Source organism: Podarcis muralis, chromosome 16 (assembly GCF_964188315.1).
Source record: "Podarcis muralis chromosome 16, rPodMur119.hap1.1, whole genome shotgun sequence".
Lineage (NCBI taxonomy): Eukaryota > Metazoa > Chordata > Lepidosauria > Squamata > Lacertidae > Podarcis > Podarcis muralis.
In genome coordinates, this window is record NC_135670.1 from 18,490,906 (window position 1) to 18,512,973 (window position 22,068).

The following is a 22,068-nucleotide window of genomic DNA, read 5'->3' on the forward strand; positions in this document are numbered from 1 at the left end:
TTAAACCGATGAAACAAGTTTAGGTTCGCTAGGGAAGTCAGCACTGCACGTTTCCCCAGAATTTCCATAAATTTCACAACTCTGCCTCAAGGAGTTTACAGTGCATAATGTCAACCGTAAGGACTTGGCAAGCCAAGCTCAGTTTCTTCTCTGCTGTGGGACAAACAGGCACACACAGCCACCCCCTTTTGCGCATACCTTGCGCGTCTCTTGCGCACCCTGCGCTCATGCTCAGCCTCCTCATAGTAATACTCATTGTGGCTGTTGTCCCTCCGTCGAGCTGCTGCGGCAATGACAGCCCGCGACTGGCTTGTTGAGTTGTTAGTTGTGTTTTCTGGAGGACGGGAAGAGAGAGGGGAGGTCAAGAAGGATTGAAATTCTGGCAACCACTTTTTGCACACATAGAGCGCTGAGAGTTTGTTAGGAGATCCCAATTCCCCTCCTACAATTCCCGGAGTGGCTTAACCTATTTTTCCTATTTTCCCAGGAAACTTTGAGAAATTTTACTCAGAGAGTAATGGGGGTGGAAGACTCCTAACACCTCCCATTAGTCTTAACAAACTACAGCTCCCAGGATTCTTTGGGGGAAGCCATGACGGTTGAAAGTTGTATCATAGTGCTTTAAATGTGTGGTGTGAATGTGGCCAAAGAGGGGAGAGGAAACAGCAGTGAAGAGGCAGGCCTGTGCTGGATGGCGGGGGGGGGGGGGGGGGGAGGAGGGAGCATAATTCAATGGAAGAGCAGCCACTGCATGCTCAGCAGGGGTACCAACTTGAATAAAATATGGGGGAGGGGACAGGTAAGCCCCACCTCACATAATCACATGACATGGTGCACACACACCATTTGAATGGCAATGTCCATCAACGTACGTGTGTGTGTGTGTGTGTGTGTGTGTGTGTGTGTGAGAGAGAGAGAGAGAGAGAGAGAGAGAGAGAGAGAGAGAGAGAAGGGACCTCAGCCCCTAGGAGTTGGCTCCTATGATGCTGGGTTCAAACCCAATTCGGAAGACTGAAGGGAACAGGTTAGAGCCCTAGGAAAGAGGCTGACAGGCTGGGTGGGTCAACGGTCTGACTATTTGCAAGACTGCTTCGCATGTACACCCAGCTCAGCTGGTTAGAGCACGGTGCTGATAATGCCCAGGTGGCAATTTCGATCCCCATATGGGAAAGCTGCATACTCCTGCATTGCAGGGGGTTGGACTAGATCAGTGTTTCACAAACTTGGCTCTCCAGCTGTTTTCAGACTACAGTTCCCATCATCCCTGGCCACTGGTCTTGCTAGCTAGGGATGATGGGAGTTGTAGTCCAAAAACAGCTAAAGACACAACGTTGGGAAACACTGGACTAGATGAGCCTCAGGGTCCCTTTCCAAGTCTACGATTTTATGATTCAGAGAGCCAGGATCGCTCACCCTCGCCAAGGGAGTACACCTTGAAGCCAGACATCTTCTTGGAGAGAACGGACTTTGGGAGGTTGAGGAGGGCCGGGTTGTAGACCGGGAAGTCGTGGTAGTAGTTCTCCAGGATCCACACAGCAACTCGCTGGATGCTGCAAGGAGGCAGAGAAAGAAAAGGGGGGCCTCAGATGAAGGGAAGCATAATTGATGGACTGATTGATTAATGGAGTCTCCAGTGCCCGCGGCCTGTTACTTATTTCATTCATTTTAATAATATAACAATAGCAATGATTTCATTATTTATATGCCACCCATCTGGCTGGGTTGCCCCAGAGCTGCTCTGGGCGGCTCCGAACAAAGTATTTAAAGCACAATAAAACATCAGCCATTAAAAACTCCCCTGGAAAGGGGATGTCAACAACAAATAGTTGTTTACCTGTCAGATGGGAGATGTATTTTTTTTAAAAAAATCTTACTGAAGTCAATCAAACAAATCAATCCTGGCCTTCAGCACCCCAAGATGTGTGTTTTCATGCTGCACTCTACTCTTGTGAATGTAACGTGTCTGAACCATTTTAAAAAAAATTTAAATTGTTGTAACCCGTCCTAGGACATGCTGGCAAAGGGCAGGTCATTGTCATCATCAGCATGATCAGAACAAGCTGTACCGCCAACTGTGCACCCTCCACTGCAGCCCTTCCTCACCTGAGGTGGCCGACGTTATAAAACCGGCTCGCCCCGTCGGTGGAGCGGACAACCTTGAGGGTGAAATGGGGCTGGAGCTGCCGCAGCTCGAGGAGAACCACGGCCAGGTAGTGGACGAAGAGAAGGGCGTCCACCAGGGAGACGGCGTACTGGACGATGCCCTGGTAGTTGGTGTCGTGAGAGTCCAAGATCCGGACGCCGTAGAAGAGCCAGTAGGAGACGACCAGGAGGAAGACGAGCACCATGAGGAGAGCGCGGAAGACGAAGATCCGCGGGAAGAAGGCCTTGGGGCGGCGGAAGAAGAGGGCCCAGCTGCCCAGCAGGAGGATGAGGAGCTTGAAGGCCACCGAGATGAAGAGCCCCTCGCAAGGCGTCCCGCACGGCTCCAGCCGCTCCCCCCACAGCAGCTGGGGCAGCAGCATGAAGGCCAAGGGCGTGAGGAAGGAGAGGAGGGCCAGGGCCCCGCCCAGCGAGACGCCCAGGTGGCGGGAGCAGTCCAGGTGGGCGCTGTCCTCCATGTCCTTGGTGATGCGCGTGATGTCATCGTGGGAGATGCTGTGCTCAGACGTGCCGGTCACCACCGTGGTGGTCTCTCCCCAGTTGTCGTCCTGCAAAAGAAGGGAAAGGGCCAAGCAGGGGCAGGTGAGGGAGCAGGCAGACATCTCATGGTAGGACACCTTCTTGCACCAAGAAGGGTCAAGTCTTGGGGTGCTGAGCACAGCTTTCCTCTGCTGCAAATAGGTGCCAGTAATGGCAGAGAGGAACAGGCCAGGTGGACTGACTGCCTTAAAGCTTCTTCATGCGTACTTCAGCAGATGGGTGCTGCTCCTCCCTTGTCTAGTCACACGCCTGTGAGAGCCTGCAGGATCAGGTCAATAACTCATCTAGTCCATCGTCCTGTTCTCACAGGGACCAACCAGATGCCTGAATGGGAAACCCGAAAGTGGGAGCTGAGCACAAAGAACAACTCTGCACGCCTGCGGTTTTCCAGCAACTGGGATTCAGAAGCATTTGCTGCCTCTGACCATGGAGGCAAACAGAGCAGAGCCATCGTGGCCAGTAGCCATTGATAGCCTTAACATCCACAGATTTGTCCATCCCTCTTTTTAAAGCCATCCCTGCCTCCCGTGAGAGTGAGTTGAATAGTTTGTGCACCACGTGAAGGACTTTCTTCCGTTTGCCCTGAACCTTCCAACATTCCACTTTGTGGGATGTCCCATAGTTCTAGTATTATGAGAGAAGGAGAAAAACTTTTCTCTATGCATCTTCTGCATGCCACGCATAATTTCATAAAGTTCTTTCATGTCACCCCTTACTCACATTTCCTCTAAAGTTCCAGATGCTGCAAAACCTTGCCTCTTAGGAGCATCGCTCTGGCCCCTTGATCATTTTGGCTGGGCCAGATGGGACTATCTCTGTATTAAGTGTTTCATATACACCTCTGTCCTAATATTTTTGATCTCCGATAAGCCTATTGCCAAGGGCTTTTTGAGAAATTTCTTGCTAACAGGTGCTTTTAACTTCAGTCGGAGCATGACGAAAGTATCTTATTGATACTAGGGCTAAACTAGAACGGTGGCCCCAATGCACTGCCCTCATCCGTGGGCGGCAAATTGGGGGGCAACTCCTCATTCTGGCAATGCCAAACCGATCTCCCTCCTCTAAGTCTTCCCCAACACTTCCCCTTCCTTTGTCTTTCAGTTGATAAGCACAAGAATATGGCCCATATCCAACTTCCATAATAAATAAATGACTGGCCACACAAAGAACATTTCCATTTGTTTATAGGATCCACCAGCAGCATGGCACATAGAATTTCCCTGTCTGCGAGTCGCTTTGGGCAGGAAACCTGTATCCAATTAGGAGACTCGCCAAATACAGAGCTCCACAGAATTTTAGAGTTGGAAGGGACCTGGAGGATCATTCTCGCTAGACTCCCTGCAATGCAGGAATATGCAGCTGTCCCATACGGGGATCAAACCAGCAACCTTGGTGTTATCAGCACCATGCTCTAACCAACTGAGCTATCCAGGTTGACGTGCAGGTTTGCCTGTCGCTGCTTCTCTCCATTACCGAACAAAGCACATGGAAGTTCCCTGGAACATTTGCCCAGCCCAACCTCAGAATAAATCACTCGCTGTTTGGGTGTTAGCTGGTTGGGAAAGCCAGCCAGGAAAAGGCGGGCAGGAGGTGGCGGCCACTGGCCCTCGCAGGGGGGCTTCCCCCTTTACTCGGCCACAAACCACTCACCCTTTCATCGCCTCGAGTTGACTCGTTGTCCAGCAGGGGCTCCCCAGGGGCCTGGATGGTCACCGACTTGTCCCCTCGACTCCCATCTCGACTCTTGGAACGGTGTCGCTCTCGTCGATCTCTGCAATGGGCAGAGGGGAGGAAGAGATGCACACTGAGAACCATGGAAGGAAATAGGACACTGCCCTGCTCAGCACCTCAGGGCAGCTACAGCCCACCAAGTCCTCCATCTTGTCTTCGCAGTCGCCTACAGACACAGCCCCACAGTTCTGTAGCTTTTGGACCCGCAGGAAGGTGCCTTGAACAGAATCAGGCCCTTAACCCATTGAGCTCACAAATGCACACACACCATGTTTCGCAATATATTGCCCGGTCAAAAACTATAAAACCGATGTCACAATATGAGATTCAAACTGGTTTTGGACAATATATCAATATACTGCCCAGCCCTATTGTCATGTTTGCTCATTAAACATTTCCAATCCTTATTTACTCGAATGTAATGCGCATCTTTCTTGGTCAAATTCACTCACGAAAACTAGGGTGTGCATTAGATTTGATGGTGCTTTTGGTTTCAAGGTTTTGAAAATTGAGGTGCGCAGTGGATTCGATACGGTAATGTATAATTAAAGCTTACTGTCATCGTTTTGTAACACTGCAGCAATGGACAAATTTATATTATAACTTTTAATTTTGATTGGAGTTTATTGTTATGACTTGTTTTAATATTAAATTTAATAATAATAATAATAATAATAATAATAATAATAAGGCAGAGTGTACGAAGAACAGAGCTGTGTGCAAGAGTACTTCATGTTCCTTTTCCTAGACACAAGGTGGGCAGAGACAAGAGAACCCCCTGAACCCAAGTTGCTTAGGGCTTTGTACATTAATGCAGTCTCCCAGGGCAGCCCCACACTGAGAGCTCACGGCAACAATTTAAACCATGGTTTCCCAAACTTGGGTCTCCAGCTGTTTTTGGACTACAATTCCCATCATCCCTGACCACTGGTCGTGCTAGCTAGCGATGATGGGAGTTGTAGTCCAACAACAACTGGAGGCCCAATTTTAGGAAACCCTGGTTTAAACCAACGGCTCCCCCTGGCTCAAAGCGGGAGGCCCAAGGGTGCAGCCAGCCGGCAGACTCACCTGTGCTTCCGGGAGCTGCGGGAATGCCCGGACTTGTAGGAGTACCCGGAATACTGAGACTCGTTGTCCATGTTGTCAGAGCGCCGCGCCTTGTAGCGGTCCACGTTGATGGACTTGGGTCTCCCAGGCCCCGGGACAGCCGCCAAGGCAGCCGCTGCCTCTTTCAGAGTGGGCTTCTTCAGGCCGAGGGGCACCTTCAGAAAGTCAACTTTCACCTTGAGGGACTCTATTTTGATCGGCTAGCTGGGCTCGTCTTAGAAGAAAAAAAGGGGGCACCTGCAGAAGGAGGGAGGCAGAAACTGCTTAACCATGCTCATCACGCCCAGCCCTCGAGACAAGTCGGGAGACAGCATATAGTATGATCTGTAGCTGAAAGACTGGCATGCTTAATGCATATTTACTAAGAAAAGACAAAGAAAAGAGGACCCCGCATGTAGAAAAGCAGCACTTCAAGCTAGAACTCTTCTACCTGATATGCTAGAATTCCACCTGCGGGTTTTGTTTTTGTTTTTTTAAATGTGTTTGTGCAGAGGAGGACGGAGAAGCTGGATATACCAGGAGGTCTGTGTCACACCTAAATTGACTATAAATCCAGGTGCTTCCTTCCTCCTTCCCCCTCCACCCCCATCCCCAAGAGATAAAACACCAGGATCAGGGAGAGGAAAGGCTTATCTCCAAATCTGAAGGAAGTCACTCCACTAACCTTTTTGGGGCAGCCCTCTGGGGCTCAAATGCCAGCGGCAGGTGCAACAAACTCACATTCACACATAGCCCTGCCCCGTATTTAATCTGTGTAGATCAGCTGAGGAGAGTTTATCATTGCTTCTCCCTCCTTCCCCCTGAAATTATTGATCTGAACATTGGGGAAGGGGACAATGTGCATTCCCATCAGGGTGCTGCTGAACAGAAAGATTTGCACCCAGTGCTGTGTCTACTTTAACTTTTTGTGTAAGGCATTGGAGGGGGATTAGGAAATTTTGCTTTACAGTGGTACCTTGGTTTATGAACTTAATCCGTTCCAGAAGTCCGTTCTTAAACCAAAGCGTTCTTAAACCAAGGCGTGCTTTCCCATAGCAGCAGGGGACTCAATTTACACTCAACAGGAAGCGAAACATGTTCTGCTTCCAAGGCAAAGCTCACAAACCAAAACACCTACTTCCGGGTTTGCAGCATTCTTAATCCAAGCTGTTCATAAACTAAGCTGTTCTTAAACCAAGGCACCACTGTATTGGGGTCAACAGCCCCCCATGACAGTGGTCAGCCATTCCCTGCCACCAATTCTAGCCTAACCCCCTGCAATGTACAAATCTCAACTAAATCATTCTGTCCACTAGCTACTGGACTTCTTTCAAGGCGTCCGCCCCAGTAAGAAACCGGCCCCTCCCCAGCTCAAACCATCAACTCTTACTTTAGAAGCCATTGTCTCAGAAATAGGAACTGTGGACACAGAGATCCCAATTCAAAAAAGAGTGACACACCCCATAATTTTCCTCAATACATTCAGGCTTTTCTCTCATCCCCCCCCCCCTCAAAAAAGTTCTCTCCCCATCTCCACACACACACACACACACACACACACTCAGCTGTGTAGGCCAGATCCCAGTTTCACGAACAAGATTTCCTTGATACCGAAAGCCCTCGCCAGCATCACGTGATTAGACAGACCCAGTTATTAGGAGAATTAAAATGGGCCTGGGCCTCTATATCCGACCGTCTGGGTTACAAAGAAGCTTCTCCTGGAAGCGGGAACATCTTACCCCAAACAAGAAAGGACCTTACTGTGCTTGCTCAGTTATTTCTAACAGCCCTGGGGAAGGGAGGCCGAGGCAACCAGAAGTCAACACACACACACACAAATGCACAGCGCCACTTGATTATTACCAATGTTGCAAAATGACGAGCGTTTCACATGACTTATGCTCGCATTAATGTTCTGCTCCAGATATCGCTTGCCTCAGAGCAAGCCCAGGGTTGGAGCCAAGGCAAGGAATCAGCCATCCAAGGCAAAAGCGCCCACCGCAGGGCTTCGGCACTCTTGTCCGGGCAAGTCTGGCGCTCTGGGAGGAATCCCAGCCGGCTCGGCAAAGGGGCCTTCCAAAAAAAATCCCAACCTGCCAGATCAGGTTCTTCCCCTCTCCCAGGGGAGGGGCCAGAACAGCAGAAGTAGAGTCGGCACCTCTGAGTCGCACCTCCAGATAAAAGGTCCACAGGGTGACAGGAATGGGGCAAGGCCCGTCGCACGGCCTGAAGTCCTGCTGCCAGCCAGAGTGGCCAATACTGGGCCAGCGAAGCAAACAGTCCAAGCTGGTAGAAGGTAGCTTTTCTGATCTTCTCTGCCTCAGGCTTCAGAGAGCCACTGCAGCCAACAGGGTGAGAGGTCCTCAAAGTCTGGGGGCTTTGGGGCTCACGAGAAAATATAAGAGATGGCCATGGGCTCCACAAAACAATCATAGAACTGTGGAGCTGGAAGGAACTGCGAGGACTATCTTGCCAACCCCCTCCAATGCATGAGTCTTTCACTGCCTTTGAAGACGACTCAGAAACTTCAACTGCCCAGAACTGGGGCTCTGCTTAGTTCTCATATAACCCTTGTTTTTAAACACCTGAACTGGTTGATTTCTGGGTGTTCATGTTTGTGTTTAAAGCCTTAGATTCAGGTCTCCCTTCCCTATGGACCCCCTCGGGTGTTAAGATCAGCAGAGGGGGGGGGGGCCCTCCTGGTTAGGGTCTACAGAAGCTCAGGGGGGTGGCAGCTCGGGAGAGGGCCTTCTCTGTGTCAGCCCCTAAGTTGTAGAATTCCCTCTGCACAGAGATGCATCCAGCACCTTCGTTATTCAGTTTCTGTCAAATGCTGAAGTTGCATCTCTTTACCGTGGCTTTTGACACTTGAGGTGCATATTTATTTATTTATTTTTCTGTGGTAGTGAGTTGTCTTAAACTGTTTTTAATGTTGCATTTTAATAGCTGTCACCTGCCCTGCAACCTTAGGGTGAAGGGAATTATATTATTATTATTAGCACTCAGTCAACATCTGCCTACCACACGCTGGGGACAATCAACAGATAGGGGTTGCTGCCTCCACCTGCAGCCTCCCTCAGGAGTGTCCTGGAAAACACCTGGCTGGCCCTTGCATCCTGGAGGAGATGCAGGCTCCCATTATGACCAAGGAAGGCAGAGGCGAGATGCAAGCATGTCATTACGAACTCTGGCCTTTATTACACACAAGAGGATCCGAGGCAGCCTTCCTGTGTGCTCTGTTTATTATCTTAACCACATCCCTCCAGTGTCTTGAGGGAGAAGCCTGTTCTCCTTCTACCTCATTCCAGTTTGTGGGCAATCTCACCACCCTGGGGCCATCACAAGTACTTCTGTCAGCTCTTCACAGTCCAAATATGTGCCGTTTGGGGGCGGGGGGGGGGGGGAGAGTCATTCCAGCCTGAGCTAGTAAAGTCCTGGGAAAAGGAAGCAAGCAGGCCAAACAGGAGGGCTCTGCCACCTCCATTCCACGCAAGCCAAACAGCCCACCCCCCACCTGTGGCTGATCTAGGAAAGACCCCCTCACACATATCCCAAATGATGTCACAGGATGCTGGCCAACCTAAGCTACTCCATTTTTGGTCACCAACCCTGTAACCTAGTTAAACCAAATTTATCAAGGCAAAAAGGGGGACTCGTTACAAAAACAAGCTGTACAGAGGTAGGTTTTTTAAAAAGGGAAATGCAAAAAGCTGCATTCCTGTAGCCAAAGGTGAGGATTTCTCCTTCGCCCCACTAGGCAGCTAATCTGTGCAGATCTATTTGTTTCTGTATTGTTTTATTTGATGTTTTAATGGGTTGTAAAACGCTTTGAGATTCCCCCCCCCTTTAAAATATAAAGCGGTATAGAAATGAAATTTGTTGTTGTTTCATCATTTAAAAAAGGTGACTAGACAATCCGTTGTGGAGACCGTAACTTAGATTTAAGGTGCCATTTGGCAATTAGCTTATATATCTTGAGTTTCTAATTCTGCTACCAGACTTGGGAGTAAGGAGAGCAGATGTGGACCTGGCTGCCAAAACAAGCAGGAAACCTACATGGGCTTTCAGTGTTGTTCCTCAAATGGGTCACATGCCTCAGTGCAGGGTGCGGGTCCCTAAAGCAGGGGTGGGGAGCAGCTCCACCAGCGATGCTTTGATGGTGCCCAGCTGCTGTTTAATTACCAGGCCTTCCACTTCTCTCCTCTCAGGGCCTCCAGGTATGACTTACCTGCACCATTCCAGACTCAAAAGCGCAGACGTGTGCATGGTAGAGGGGGAGAGAAGGGAAGGGGGGAGCAACTGCAGGAACGAACAAGGCGTGTCCCACCACCCTCCCTCCCCGCAGGCCAGGCCCCAAAGGAAGATGGATTCAGCCACTTCTCTCCTGATTCTCCGAGAATCTGAATCACAGGTCGACCACCCCAGCACACCTTGCAAGCTCACGCCCAAAACCACTGCCAAGGAGTCCCCCAGTTCAAAAGGAAGATAAGGGAGAATTACGTGCTCTGCGCAATGCCAGAGGGTTAGAGCAAAAGCCTATTAAGATTTCTGTCGGAGGAGTGCAAAAAAGGGCTTTGCCTGTGGCAGGTAGAGAACTGGATCTACCTGCAGTGGGGCAAGTCAACAGCCCAATCCGGGTTTTGATCCAAAAACGCCCCTTTTACATGCAACACACCCCAGCACACAAAGGCAAGGGGGAAGGCCATGGACCAATTAAAGATGGCGGCTACGGAATGGATCCACGCCAAGTCAGCAGCACCTGCAGCTAGTTAAGATAATAAAGGCAGCACACCAGTGCAAAATGAGAAAGCCAGAGACAAGGGGTTGAGGAGAGCCCTGCCACTAATTCCCGGTGGAGGCTTGGGCAAGCCACTCAATGCAAGACACACTACAGCAGCCATCCCCAGCCTGGGGCCCTCCAGATGTTCTTGATCACAACTCCCCATCAGCCCTTGTCGCTTGGGACTACAACACCTATCAGACTGATCTAGTTGAGACTGGATTAGATGACCCTTGAGGGTCCCCTTCCAACTCTTCACTTCTATGTTTCTGTGATGGATCTGGTTGTCCAAAACATCTGGAAGGCACCAGTTGGCAAAGACTATGTTCCTCTAGGGATGTCAGAAGTTACCTTTTACAAAGTCTGCCTTTTTTTATCCCTTTCATAAAATTTATATGCCACTTGATTGTAGGGGAAAAAACCTCAAAGTGATTTATTAATCCATCTAGCTCAGTGCTGTTCTGCACTGACTGCAGCAGCTGTCCAGGGTTTCAGCCTGGAGTCTTTCCCCGGCCTCCCTGAAAATGTCACCTGGAATTTCTGCATGCAAAGCAGAAGTTCTACGTCCAAGGTACAGTCCCTTCTTCCCCTGGCTTGCCCAGAGCTCAGCGAACCCAAAAAACCCAAACACTGATTCAGAAGCTTTTTAAAAAATCAACAAAAACAGCGTCCCCAATTATTTGGGCAGCCCTTTATAATTTTACCTTTGATTTTAATCATTATCCGAATGTTTTAAACTGCTGCTTTTTAACTGATTTCATTGATATTTTATTCTTTTTTAAAACCACTTTGGAGGTTGTTTCTTGCAATCAAGAGGGGTACATAAATTTTACAAGATAAATGACTATTTTTAAAAATGACTTGTATTAAAAATACTGGTTTTTAAAAACTGCAGACAACAGGCTTTTCCTTAGAAGAGGCCTTCCCCATTCACAGAGGTCCTGTGCTGCCACGTGTGCGAATCACCCAGAAGCAGGATACTCCTCCCTGCCTGCCTGTTTCAAAAATAATTGTTTTAACTGCATGCAAAGTCATGCAACTAACAGAACAGCTCAAGCCAATTTCCATTGCTCAACCAACACTGTGCTGATCGTGCATTCCCTCAGCTGAGTCCTCCTGACTACCACCAGCCCTTTTTTATTGATCTCTTCCTCCTCACGGTCTTCAGCTTCCCCCTCCGCAAAATGGACCTCCTCCTCCATCCCCGAGTCTGACCAGGCCAAAACACAACAGCAGCAGCAATAACAGACCATGCTGAGCCGCCTCAGCAAAACAGAGCCCAAACACAAAGCGCCAGAGGCCCCCCCTCTGGAACAGCAGGACTGCAAGAGGCTTCAGCTGGAAGAGTTGCCCCCCCCCTCCCCAGATTACAAGGCTTCCTTGGCAATAGTTTTATGGGAAACGGGGGTGGGGGGGAGAGTGTGTGTGGAAAGAAAGGGAAAGCTAAGAGGAGAATGAAAGGAGGCAAAATGTCCTCAATGTGCAATCAACCGTATGGCTAAGAAATAAGACCGCGGCGCTTCTGCTTTGGGCTTAAAGGCAGCAAAGGGACAGGCCAGTTCAGAGCAGGGATGAGGAACCACCAGATGTTGTGGGACTCCGACTCCCATCGGCCACAGGCAGCCTGGCCAATGGGAGTTGTGGTCCCACAACATCTGGAGAGTCCCCAGGGGTTGTCTCCTACCCTGGTTGAGAATAACGGCCTGCTCTCAGCATGCAGAAGCTCCCAGACTCTATCCCAGGTCCTCCTCAGCTAAATGGAATCTGACATTTTTCTGCCTGATACCTCAGGAAGCTACTAAGTGGGCAAATCACCTGGCTTGGTCTAAGGCCAGCTTAAACTGCAAACAAGACTGTCTACATGAGAAGGGTCTTTTCCCAACCAGGTCAGGCTAACTGGCAACCATGCAGAGCGTCTTCTCTGACCGGAGCCGGCTGAGCTTCACCAAAGACTAAGCCAGTTCTGCTCCCCGATATCCTGTTAGCTGGAAATGGCAGGGGTTGAACATGGGGTCTTCAGCACACAGAGACATGGATGTAATTGATCACAGAGTCATGGGTGCTCCCAGTGTGAGGGGTAAAAGCAGGCAGAGCACAGCATGGGCCAGAGACACCACGCATTTACATGTATTTTCCAGGGACAGTCCTGGATTTACAGAAGCCATCCCAGTTTCTGATTTGATCCCAGAATGTCCTGCTTTTCCTTAGGACATCCCTATTTTCATCGGAGTAATGTTGCAGAGTAGGGAGCTATGCAACCCAGAGCCAAGGAGATAAGTAACTATCCAGTGGAACCTCGGGTTACAGGCACTTCAGGTTACAGACTCCGCTAACCCAGAAATAGAACCTCGGGTTAAGAACTTTGCTTCAGGATGAGAACAGAAATCGTGCTCTGGCGGCACGGCGGCAGCTGGAGGCCCCATTAGCTAAAGTAGTGCTTCAGGTTAAGAATAGTTTCAGGTTAAGAACAGACCTCCGGAACGAATTAAGTACTTAACCCGAGGTACCACTGTATACAACCTTTAGAAGACATCCGAAGACAACTCTACATAGTTTTATTATATTTTTTATATGTTGGAAGTTGCCCAGAGTGCTAGGACAACCCAGCCAGATGGGTGGGTATGTATGTATGTATGTATGCATGCATATTATTATTATTATTAAATAATATGAACCTATTTTCATCAGAGAAATGTTGGAGGGTATGCATTTAAAGAACTATGGTACGACTATCAAGTCATGGCTTCTCCCAAAGAATTCTGGGAGGGGAGCCATTATTTGATAAGGGTGCTGAGAGTTGTTAGGAGACCCCTGTTCCCCTCACAGAGCTACAATTCGCAAGGTTCCCTGTGAGGAGGGAATTGATAAACCACTCTGTGAATTGTTGCTCCAGAAGAAGAATTAGGGGGGTGCAGCGTCTCATCACAACTCTCAGTAAACAATGGTATGGTGGGGTTGTGGCCTGACTTCATGGAGGTGGGGGCACATGGGCAGGCCTTATCCCGCACTGTTGCTGTGGGGTTCCCAATTGTGGGGAGGGCCTATGTGCAATAAGCAGACCTCCCCCTTCACAGAGCAGCCTCCAAAGCACAGGCAGGGAATAGGACTCATGTCACTGAAGAAAGTGGGGTGTGTGCTTAGTGAGGAGAAGAGATGGAATTTCTGCTCTTGTCCAAACTCTTTCGCCTCAAAGAGACGAAACGGGGAATATGGGGAGAGGGGAAAGAAAGAGGACGAAGAACGGGCGGCGGCGGGGAGAGAGTGGCCTTTTGTGCAAGATGCCAGGAGATTTTCTTGCACATTTATCACAAGAGGAAACAAAAGCTCGCCCTGCAAACATGCACACCCTGGTTGCCTAGGCGATGGCAACAAGGCCTGAGAGCTTGCAGGCCAGCATCCAAAGCGGACTAAAGCAGAAGGGGGGGAGGAACTGGGGGGGGGGAGTGTTCCCTTGCCTCCCCGCCTTCTCCCCACCCCCCTTCCAAGGTTTGTTTGGAGGGAGGCAGAGGGTTTTCTTAAGAAACAATGCAGCAGAAGATGCGGGGAGGAGGAGGATGAAAAATTTAGAACAGGCCAAAGGACGAGGGGCCTCTTTGGAAAGAACCAGGGGTCGGGCATTGCATTTTCTCAATTTTATTCACAGTGTTATGCGGTGTCTCTGGGGGAGATTTATGGAAAAGAGGACGGCATGGCAGTGGAAAAGCCAAAAATAAAAAACCAAAGACGCCCTTCTCTTGTTCTCAGCACCCAGCTGCGACTGGGGAGGGCTCTGATTAGGAATCAGTCCCAAAGGATATGCGGTGGAAAATTAGACTACATTAATATGATTCCTGTGAGGCCCTGGACTTTGGGATGCAGCTCAGTGGCACGGTAACCGCTCTGCGTACAGAAGGTCACTGGGAAAATATCACTTGGTGAAGCCCTGGCATGCCACCACCAGTCAGCATAAGCAATACTAAACCATTAATTTGATTCTGAATTGATTTTAGACTGCTGTGTTACTTTTACTGTTGTTAGCCACTCTGAGCCCGGCTTCAGCTGGGGAGGGCGGGATATTAATAATAATAATAATAATAATAATAATAATTATTATTATTAATGTCTTATTCAAGGCAGCTTCCTAGTTTCCTAGACATGGGAGGAGGTTTCCCACTGCAGCTCTGAATGAGCTGTTGTTCTGGTCCAGCCCCCTCCTGACACTGGGGAGCAAGGCAGCTTCAGCTGCATAGGGTGTGACCGCATGGTGCAGTCTGTCCTGAAGGAGGATTATGCAGACTTGGAGGAGGCTGCCTCTCTCCACGGGTCATTCTCTGGCCCAATTTCCTTCCAGCCAGCCTCCAGGTGGGGTGAGGAATTAATGGGTCATACTACCAGACCTCAACAATGCGCTACTGGAAGCAACCTAATAATCCTCTGTAGCAATGTGGCAGGATTACTTGCCCTCAGGAGATGTGCGCCCGGAACAGTGACTCATCCAGAAGCACAGTTCTTCACCCTACAATGCTTAACTTTCACCAGATGCATCAGAGTAGATATTACCTGCCCTCAGAGAAGCCCACACTGTGGTTTTGCATGAGCTGCTGATTTGGGTGTAAAGCTCCTGCAAGGCCCGGGGACTTAATTACACATGCTCTGCAACGCAGAAAGTTGCCAGTTCCAATTCCCAGCGTCTCCCGTCAAATGGAGGAGAACCAGTTTTATTTAGCCAAGGACAGGAGATTATTTTAAGTAAACCTTTCAAGCCATGAATTGGCATACCTCTGCCTTGAAGTCAGAAAACAAACATGCTTCAGCAACCGGAAGCAGCAGTGGGGAGTGGGAGGGGAGGAACCTTTTCTGCAGAGCATCATCCAAAGAGAAAAAAATGCCCATGACTTGTGCAGAAAATTAGGGCAGAAAACCCACTTTTAAGAAATACATCGGTTTTTAAAAAATATGAATTAGTGGCATAAAACAAGTGCAACTGAGAAACCTAGTCAAGTCTAAAATCACATTTGTAACCAACTGTTTTTCCAGCTAAATTTCCATGGAAAGTACATATATTTTATGTGGATAGCTCTTATGAACTGCTAAAATAAATATGTTAAATAGTTTTGAGTGACATTTTTACTTTAAAAACTATGAAAGGAAACATATACACTATTTAACGGTCACACTTTAAAATATATACAAGGAATGCAATAAAAATAATTTTGAAGTCAGGGTTTCAATATGTTTGTAACATTTGAAAACCTGCTGTGCAGTCCTGCACATGTCAACTCAGAAGTAAGCTCCATTACGCTCAGTGGGAGTAACCTTCAGTGTTTATAGGATTGTAGATTCAGGTAGGTAGCCGTGTTGGTCTGACGCAGTCGAAATAAAGAAAAAAAAATAGTCCAGTAGCACCTTAGAGACCAACTAAGTTTGTTCTGGGTTTAAGTTTTCGTGTGTATCTGAAGAAGTGTGCATGCACACGGAAACTTATACCCAGAACAAACTTAGTTGGTCTCTAAGGTGCTACTGGACAATTATTTATTTTATTTATTTATAGGATTTTAGCCTAAATGAAATTTATGATTTTCCTCTAACCCATGCAAACATTTGATCTCAGGTACTTTGGGTGAATGAAAAAACTTTGCAAATCTTTACATGAAACATGAAATTAGTAAAATGCATGTTAGCAAACAAAAGCAAAATAAGTCAAATAAACAACCTCCATCAGGTATCCACTGATTTTGAACAGTGGAAAGTTTTTGTTTCTTTTTTTAAACCATGTTACAGATTGGAAGTTTCACACAAGCCACTGGGTGTTAAGTAAACAAGGGAGGGAGGGTCACTGTCACCATGTCTGGAGGGTACATATTTACTAATGATGGCTGTACATTACTCCAGTATCAGAGGTGGTACCCTCTGAATACCAGTTGCTGGGAATCTCAAGTGGGGAGAGTCTTCTTGTCCTTATGCCCTGCTTGAGCTGTCCTACCCAGAGGACTAGACAGGCCTTTGGTCTGAGGCAGGCACCAGGTTCGTCTTTTCTCATGCCCTCACAGCCCATCACCCTCTCAACTCATGGAGAGCGACTGTCTCTGAAGCTAGGAGTCTCCTGCAGCTCCAGGAGTCTCCCCGCAAGGAAAAACCAGTGAAGGATTTGAAGCACATTCGGCAGAATATGAAAATACAGGTGTACATTGGTTCTTGAATTTAATCCGTTCCGGGAGTCCATTCAACTCCCAAAACGATTCGAAAACCAAGGCGCGGCTTCCGATTGGCTGCAGGAGCTTCCTGCACTCAATCAGAAGTTTCGGAAGCCGCGCTGGACATTTGGCTTCCAAAAAACGTTCGCAAACCGTAACACTCACTTCCAGGTTTGTGACGTTCGGGAGACAATTTGTTCGACAACTAAGCCGTTCAACTACCAAGGTACCACCTGTATTCCCCTTCACACTTTCCTGTTCAACATGCAAAGGTGTGAAGCTTAGGGAGCCCAGCACCACCCCTCTTGTCCATAGAACCGAAAGATTGCTTGAAGAGGGCTACAGCCAAGGAGCAGATAAAGGATGAACACAACTTGCAATCTTAGGCTCATGAGCTCATCGCCTCATTCTGGGCAGAGACGTGTAATCAAGATTTATTTGATCTTGACTGCCACGAGGTTCATCCTGACTAGGAGGACAAACCACAGCAAGCTGAACACCAAACTCTCTTCCTGGTTCATGAACTCACTATTGACTTAAAAAAATAAAAATCCAAAAACAGTAGCCAAGACAAAATGCACATCACACACACACTTCTCTGCCCTTACTATTCCTTTTAATCCTTCTAGGTTTGGGTTTTAATCAAAACTACTATGAACAATAAATAATAATTGCTAATAAAAAAATCTTCCTACCATAAGGATTTCTAGACCCTCCCAAGATGAGCAAATAATCTTTTCAGCCCAAGGGCCACAGAATCACAGAATTGTAGAAATGGAAGGGACCACGAGAGTCATCCCTGCAATGAATGAATCTTTTGCCCAACGTGGGCCTTGAACCCACAACCCTGAGATTAAGAGTCACATGCTCTACCGCCTGAGCTATCCAGAGTCCCTTCTACACAGCCTTCCAAGAGCAAAATGCCGGTGGAGGGCAGGCCAGAGGTGTATGTGGTGCAGAGCAACTAATGCAGATTTCATCTTTGTATAATAGGCTAGTTTCTAAACACACTCAAATGTCTCTTCATCCTCCATGCAGGCAAGCAAGAGCATTATCTATCGGCATTTTAGAGCACATTCAGACCAACCAGAAACGCCCAGGATGAGAGGTGTGTCCTGGGGGAGAGATCAGAGGGCCAGAAAGAGATGCCTGGAGGGCTACATTTAGCTCCCAGGCCTGTGAGTCTTCAACCCCCCACCTCCAAGATTTCAGCAGGTAGACACTTCTCTCAGACAGAAATGCACTTAAAAAACAAATTCAGGACAGGGCAGAGACCATGAGGTCTGCACTCCAAATGCGCAACCCCCCCCCCAACCCCCGTCTTGCATTAAGCAATTAAGCGATACTCACCAACTTGGTGGCACACCAAGGCGCAGTCACGGTTGGCGGTCCAGTGCCTTCCCCCACCATCCACTTAGTCCCGCAAGTGGCTGGGCATCATGGAGCCTTCAAAACACTCAGCAGCTGGGGTCAGACCCCCCGCCCCGTCCCACTCCGTGGGGAGAGCCCCAGCTTTCAACATCTACAACGGCCGCGATGCAGGGATTCCGGAAGCGAGCTGTGGAAAGAGCAAACCCGAAATGGGAGATCAGCAAGCAAGAAAACAACCTCCACTGCGCCTGGGATAAGGAGGGTCATTCAGTGATCATCTTACTGCTGTTCAAGCCACTGGCCGTAAACAACCATTGTAAGTACACTAGACATGAGGAACGGAACACAAGATGGGAGACAAACAAGCCCCCTTTCGTGTATTGTGCTGCACTCTCAATCTGCACCATGTTTACCCCAGGACTTCAGGGTACCTCAAGGACCGCCTCTCCCCATAACAACCAACCCTGAACTCTGCATTCATCATCTGACACCCTTCTTTGTGTGCCTCCTCCATGAGAGGTCTGGAGGATGGCAACAAAAGAACGGGCCTTTTCTGCAGTGGCACCCCTTTTGTGGAAGGCTCTGCATTCTGTTTTTTGTCACCAGGTTAAGCAGCATCATTTTTGTCTAATACTTTACAAGGGTGGCTCAGTCTCACTCCTGGCCTGGAGGAGCAGAATATAACCCAGTGTTTCTCAAACTTCTGGTCTGCAGCTGTTGTTGGACTACAACTCCCATCATCCCTGACCACTGGGTCCTGCTGGCTAGGGATGATGGGAGTTGTAGTCCAACAACAGCTGCGGACCAGAGTTTGAGAAACACTGGTATGAACCCATCCATGCCACAGCACAGAAACTAAGGCTGCAAACCCTAGGTACACTCCAGAGGAACTTGCCTATCCAGTGGACACGCAACAAGGGCTTCATTGCAAGGCAGCCGTAGTCAAATATAGCACATAAAGGTTTCCCTCCAGGGAACCAGCCAAAGAAATAGTTGTGAACTTGGAGGAGTCATTTCTCTTCCTCCCTTCCTTCTCTACCCCTCCAGGCCATCAATGCACAACAACAAAGAACCAGCCTTGGAAGTTGCTGGCTCCAGACACTTTATAGCCTAGCAATGTCTCTGGACTTATCTGCAAGACAAGGCGTGTCCTGACTGTTCCAAAAAGCAGGGAATCAAGTGTTTTGGCCCTTTGGCCCTTCCAAGTCACTGGGATATGAAAGACAGGGGGTGTCCACAGGCCCCGCCCACCCACCGCCTCAGCTGAAAAGGAGGGGCCTGGAGCCCTGTGGACGATATGTCTCATTGTGATTCTGTGGGCTAATGAGATGTTTTTGTTTCTCGTTTCATAAAATTTATGAAACACATGAATGCAAAAGAAACCGCAGAGTGGTTTACAAAAAGAACAACACAATGAAATTATCAGTAAACAACAGCTGAAAACAACTACAGTGGTACCTTGGTTTAAGAATAGCTTAGTTTATGAACAACTCAGATTAAGAACGCTGCAAGCCTGGAAGTAGGTGTTTCGGTTTGTGAACTTTGCCTTGGAAGCAGAATATGTTCTGCTTCCTGTTGAGTGTGTTCCATTTGTAATTTGAGTCCCCCGCTGCTATGGGAAAGCACACCTTGGTTTAAGAATGCTTTGGTTTAAGAACGGACTTCTGGAACGGATTATAAACAGTTTGTAAACCAAGGTACCACTGTACTTAAAACATTCAGAGAGTAATTAAAATTGGTAAGCTTAAAACACAGATTAAAACACCCGCCAGAGTTCTACATATCTGGGTAGGTTTGCCTCAACAATTTTTTTTTAACAGGGATCGAAAAGAGTAACCGTGAAGCTGCCTGCCTGACATCAATAGGCAGGGAGTTCCAAAGTTCAATTTCTTCCAAACACAGAATGGATATTGTGTATCACTTGTAACATGGCATTCTGCAAATCAAAACAGTTAAACAGGCATATATGGGGTAAGGTAATCTTACAGGTAAACTTGCAAGTTATTGTGGGTTAAGCACAGTGTTTCTCAAACTTGGGTCTCCAGCTGTTTCTGGACTACAACTCCCATCATCCCTAGCTATCACAACCAGTGGTCAGGAATGATGGGAGTTGTAGTCCATCAACAGCTGGGGACCCAAGTTTAAGAAACACTGTGAAGGTGTGGTCCAAACACATGGAGGGCCCCAGGTTGGCGAAGGCTCACTTAAGAGGTCATCCCCATTTGACTCAGCTTCCTTCTGCTGCCAAATAGGAATGAGTCCATCCAAATTGGTTTCTAAAGTAAGAGTTGATGGTTTGGGCCAGAGAGGGGCTGGTTTCTTATTCGGGTGGTTGGGCAGGTGCCTTGAATGAAGTAGCTAGTGGACAGGATGTTTTAGCTGAGATTCCTGCATTGCACAGGGTTGGACTAGATGTCCCTCAGGATCCCTTCCAATTCTATGATTCTATCACAGCAGTCCGGCAACCAGCACATTCCACTGTACCTTGTTACTCAGTTTCACAACTCAACTATTAACAAATTCACATTTGATTCTTCTTGCAGAGCTAGTAAACTTGAAAGGCGAGATAGCCCAAGGGTCTATAGAGCTGGGACGATGGACAATTGACCTGCTAATTACTGTCAATTGACTGCCTTGCATTCGATGATAGCTGCCCTATAGCTGAATATTGCAGAGTGCTACCACATCAAGGCTACCACATCAAGCCTTGGAGTTGAACTGACCAGCTAATTGCTATGATAGTCAAGTGGAACATCCACATTCAGAAGGCCAGACACCTCTATGAACCGGATACTCGGGATTGCGCACAGGGATTGCTAAGACTGTCACTTGGCAGGCTGCAACACACATCTGGCAGGCAGCAAATGTCCTGCTGGGGTTGCACAGCTATGCCGTTACAATAAGCTGGCGGCCACTTGGCTTAAGAGATCCAACCACTATGTCCCAAGCTCACTAAAATGGAACCTCCTTGTACATCTGAAGGTCTAATGCTGAGGACAAACACTCAGGTAAGGTCCATCATCTTCCATGTCCTGCTTGGGAGCTTCATCCCAGAGGGGCCAGACTAGCCATGACCAAAACCATTTACCTGATCCAACATGGTAATGACATTAAGGAACACAGGAATTCCAGAAATACCAAGTCTGACCATTGACTAAACTGACCAGCAGTGGTTCTCCAGGGTTTCAGGCAGGGGGCATTCCCAGCTTTATCGGGAGATGCCACTGAGCCGCAGCCCCTTCCCTGCCAGTGCTCAAATTGGCACCCCAAGTGCCATCTAAAAACAAAAAGTGGCTGGTGAGGTACTCTCTGGTCCTGTAGGAGTCTGTCCATTTAAGAAGACTGTTGCTCAGCAGCACAGCACATACATGATTTGCATGCAAAAGGTCCCAGGTTCAAGCCCCAGCATCTCTAATTAAATCTAATTAAAGGATCAGGTTGCCAGTTGACAGAGGAGACTTCCTTCTGCCCAAGACCCTCCCAATTGAAACGGATAGTCTTCCGCTGAATGGATGAGATACCGAACCGAATACAAAGCATCTTCCGGTGCTCTGGGTAGCGGCACCACAACTGCATTTCAAAAACTAAGAATCATTCATTTATTTATTTTTAAGAGTCACTGAGCTTGTCTCTTTGCTTCAATTTAAAGCAGTAATTTGCCACTGTTTTGGGGCTCTTCTCTGGTGCTCCAGAACCAGGAAGCTCAGGCGAAGCATCTGGTCCCTCGCCCTTGGTTGCCGTCTGTTTGCGTCTGCAGAACACGGCTGGCTGTAAATAATTGATTGCAAGCAATAGTTTGGAATTTAATTACATGGTTTTATAATGGTAGACTAACTAACTTGGGGGTTTTCTTGGTTGCAATTAGCAGCCGCCTCGTCACCGTTCTACTAATTCGTCGATTTAAAGAGCTGACAGTTATTGGTGCAACAGTTACCCAAAGAGGCATAATTATCGTAGATCTGGGGGTGGGGGTGAGAGAAGCGGGTGGGCTCTTCCCCAGCTTACGAAGTGAAGCAGATCAGAACAGCTTCCCTTTCTGCCCACTTCCAAATCTTCCAGGAAGGCGAGAATCAGTGCAGATCCAGCTAAGGCAAAGAGGAGCTTCCTGGGTGAGAATTCCTGGGAGTGGGCGGGTTAGGAAACCCACATTAATACGACAGATGAACCAAACCCTTCCTGCATATGCACACACAGGGCAACTCTTGGGAACAATTTCAGATATTC

At 48.2% G+C, this 22,068-nt stretch overlaps 1 protein-coding gene across 4 annotated transcripts in view; it reads right to left on the reverse strand.

Moving 5' to 3' along the window:
• VANGL2 (VANGL planar cell polarity protein 2) overlaps nt 1-22,068 on the reverse strand; it is a 43,470-nt gene that overhangs the window by 7,489 nt on the left and 13,913 nt on the right. For 3 of the 4 annotated variants that reach the window (XM_028709216.2, XM_028709218.2, XM_028709217.2), the window contains exons 2-7: nt 17,824-18,031; nt 5,503-5,778; nt 4,354-4,474; nt 2,104-2,711; nt 1,414-1,550; nt 199-334 (exon numbers count right to left, since the gene is read on the reverse strand). In XM_028709216.2, coding sequence (XP_028565049.1) covers nt 199-334; nt 1,414-1,550; nt 2,104-2,711; nt 4,354-4,474; nt 5,503-5,573 — 1,073 coding nt within the window. In that variant the 5' untranslated portion in view covers nt 5,574-5,778; nt 17,824-18,031. Of the gene's footprint in view, nt 1-198; nt 335-1,413; nt 1,551-2,103; nt 2,712-4,353; nt 4,475-5,502; nt 5,779-7,383; nt 7,544-17,823; nt 18,032-22,068 lie in introns of those variants that run through there. The other variant, XM_028709219.2, reaches the window with a different exon arrangement.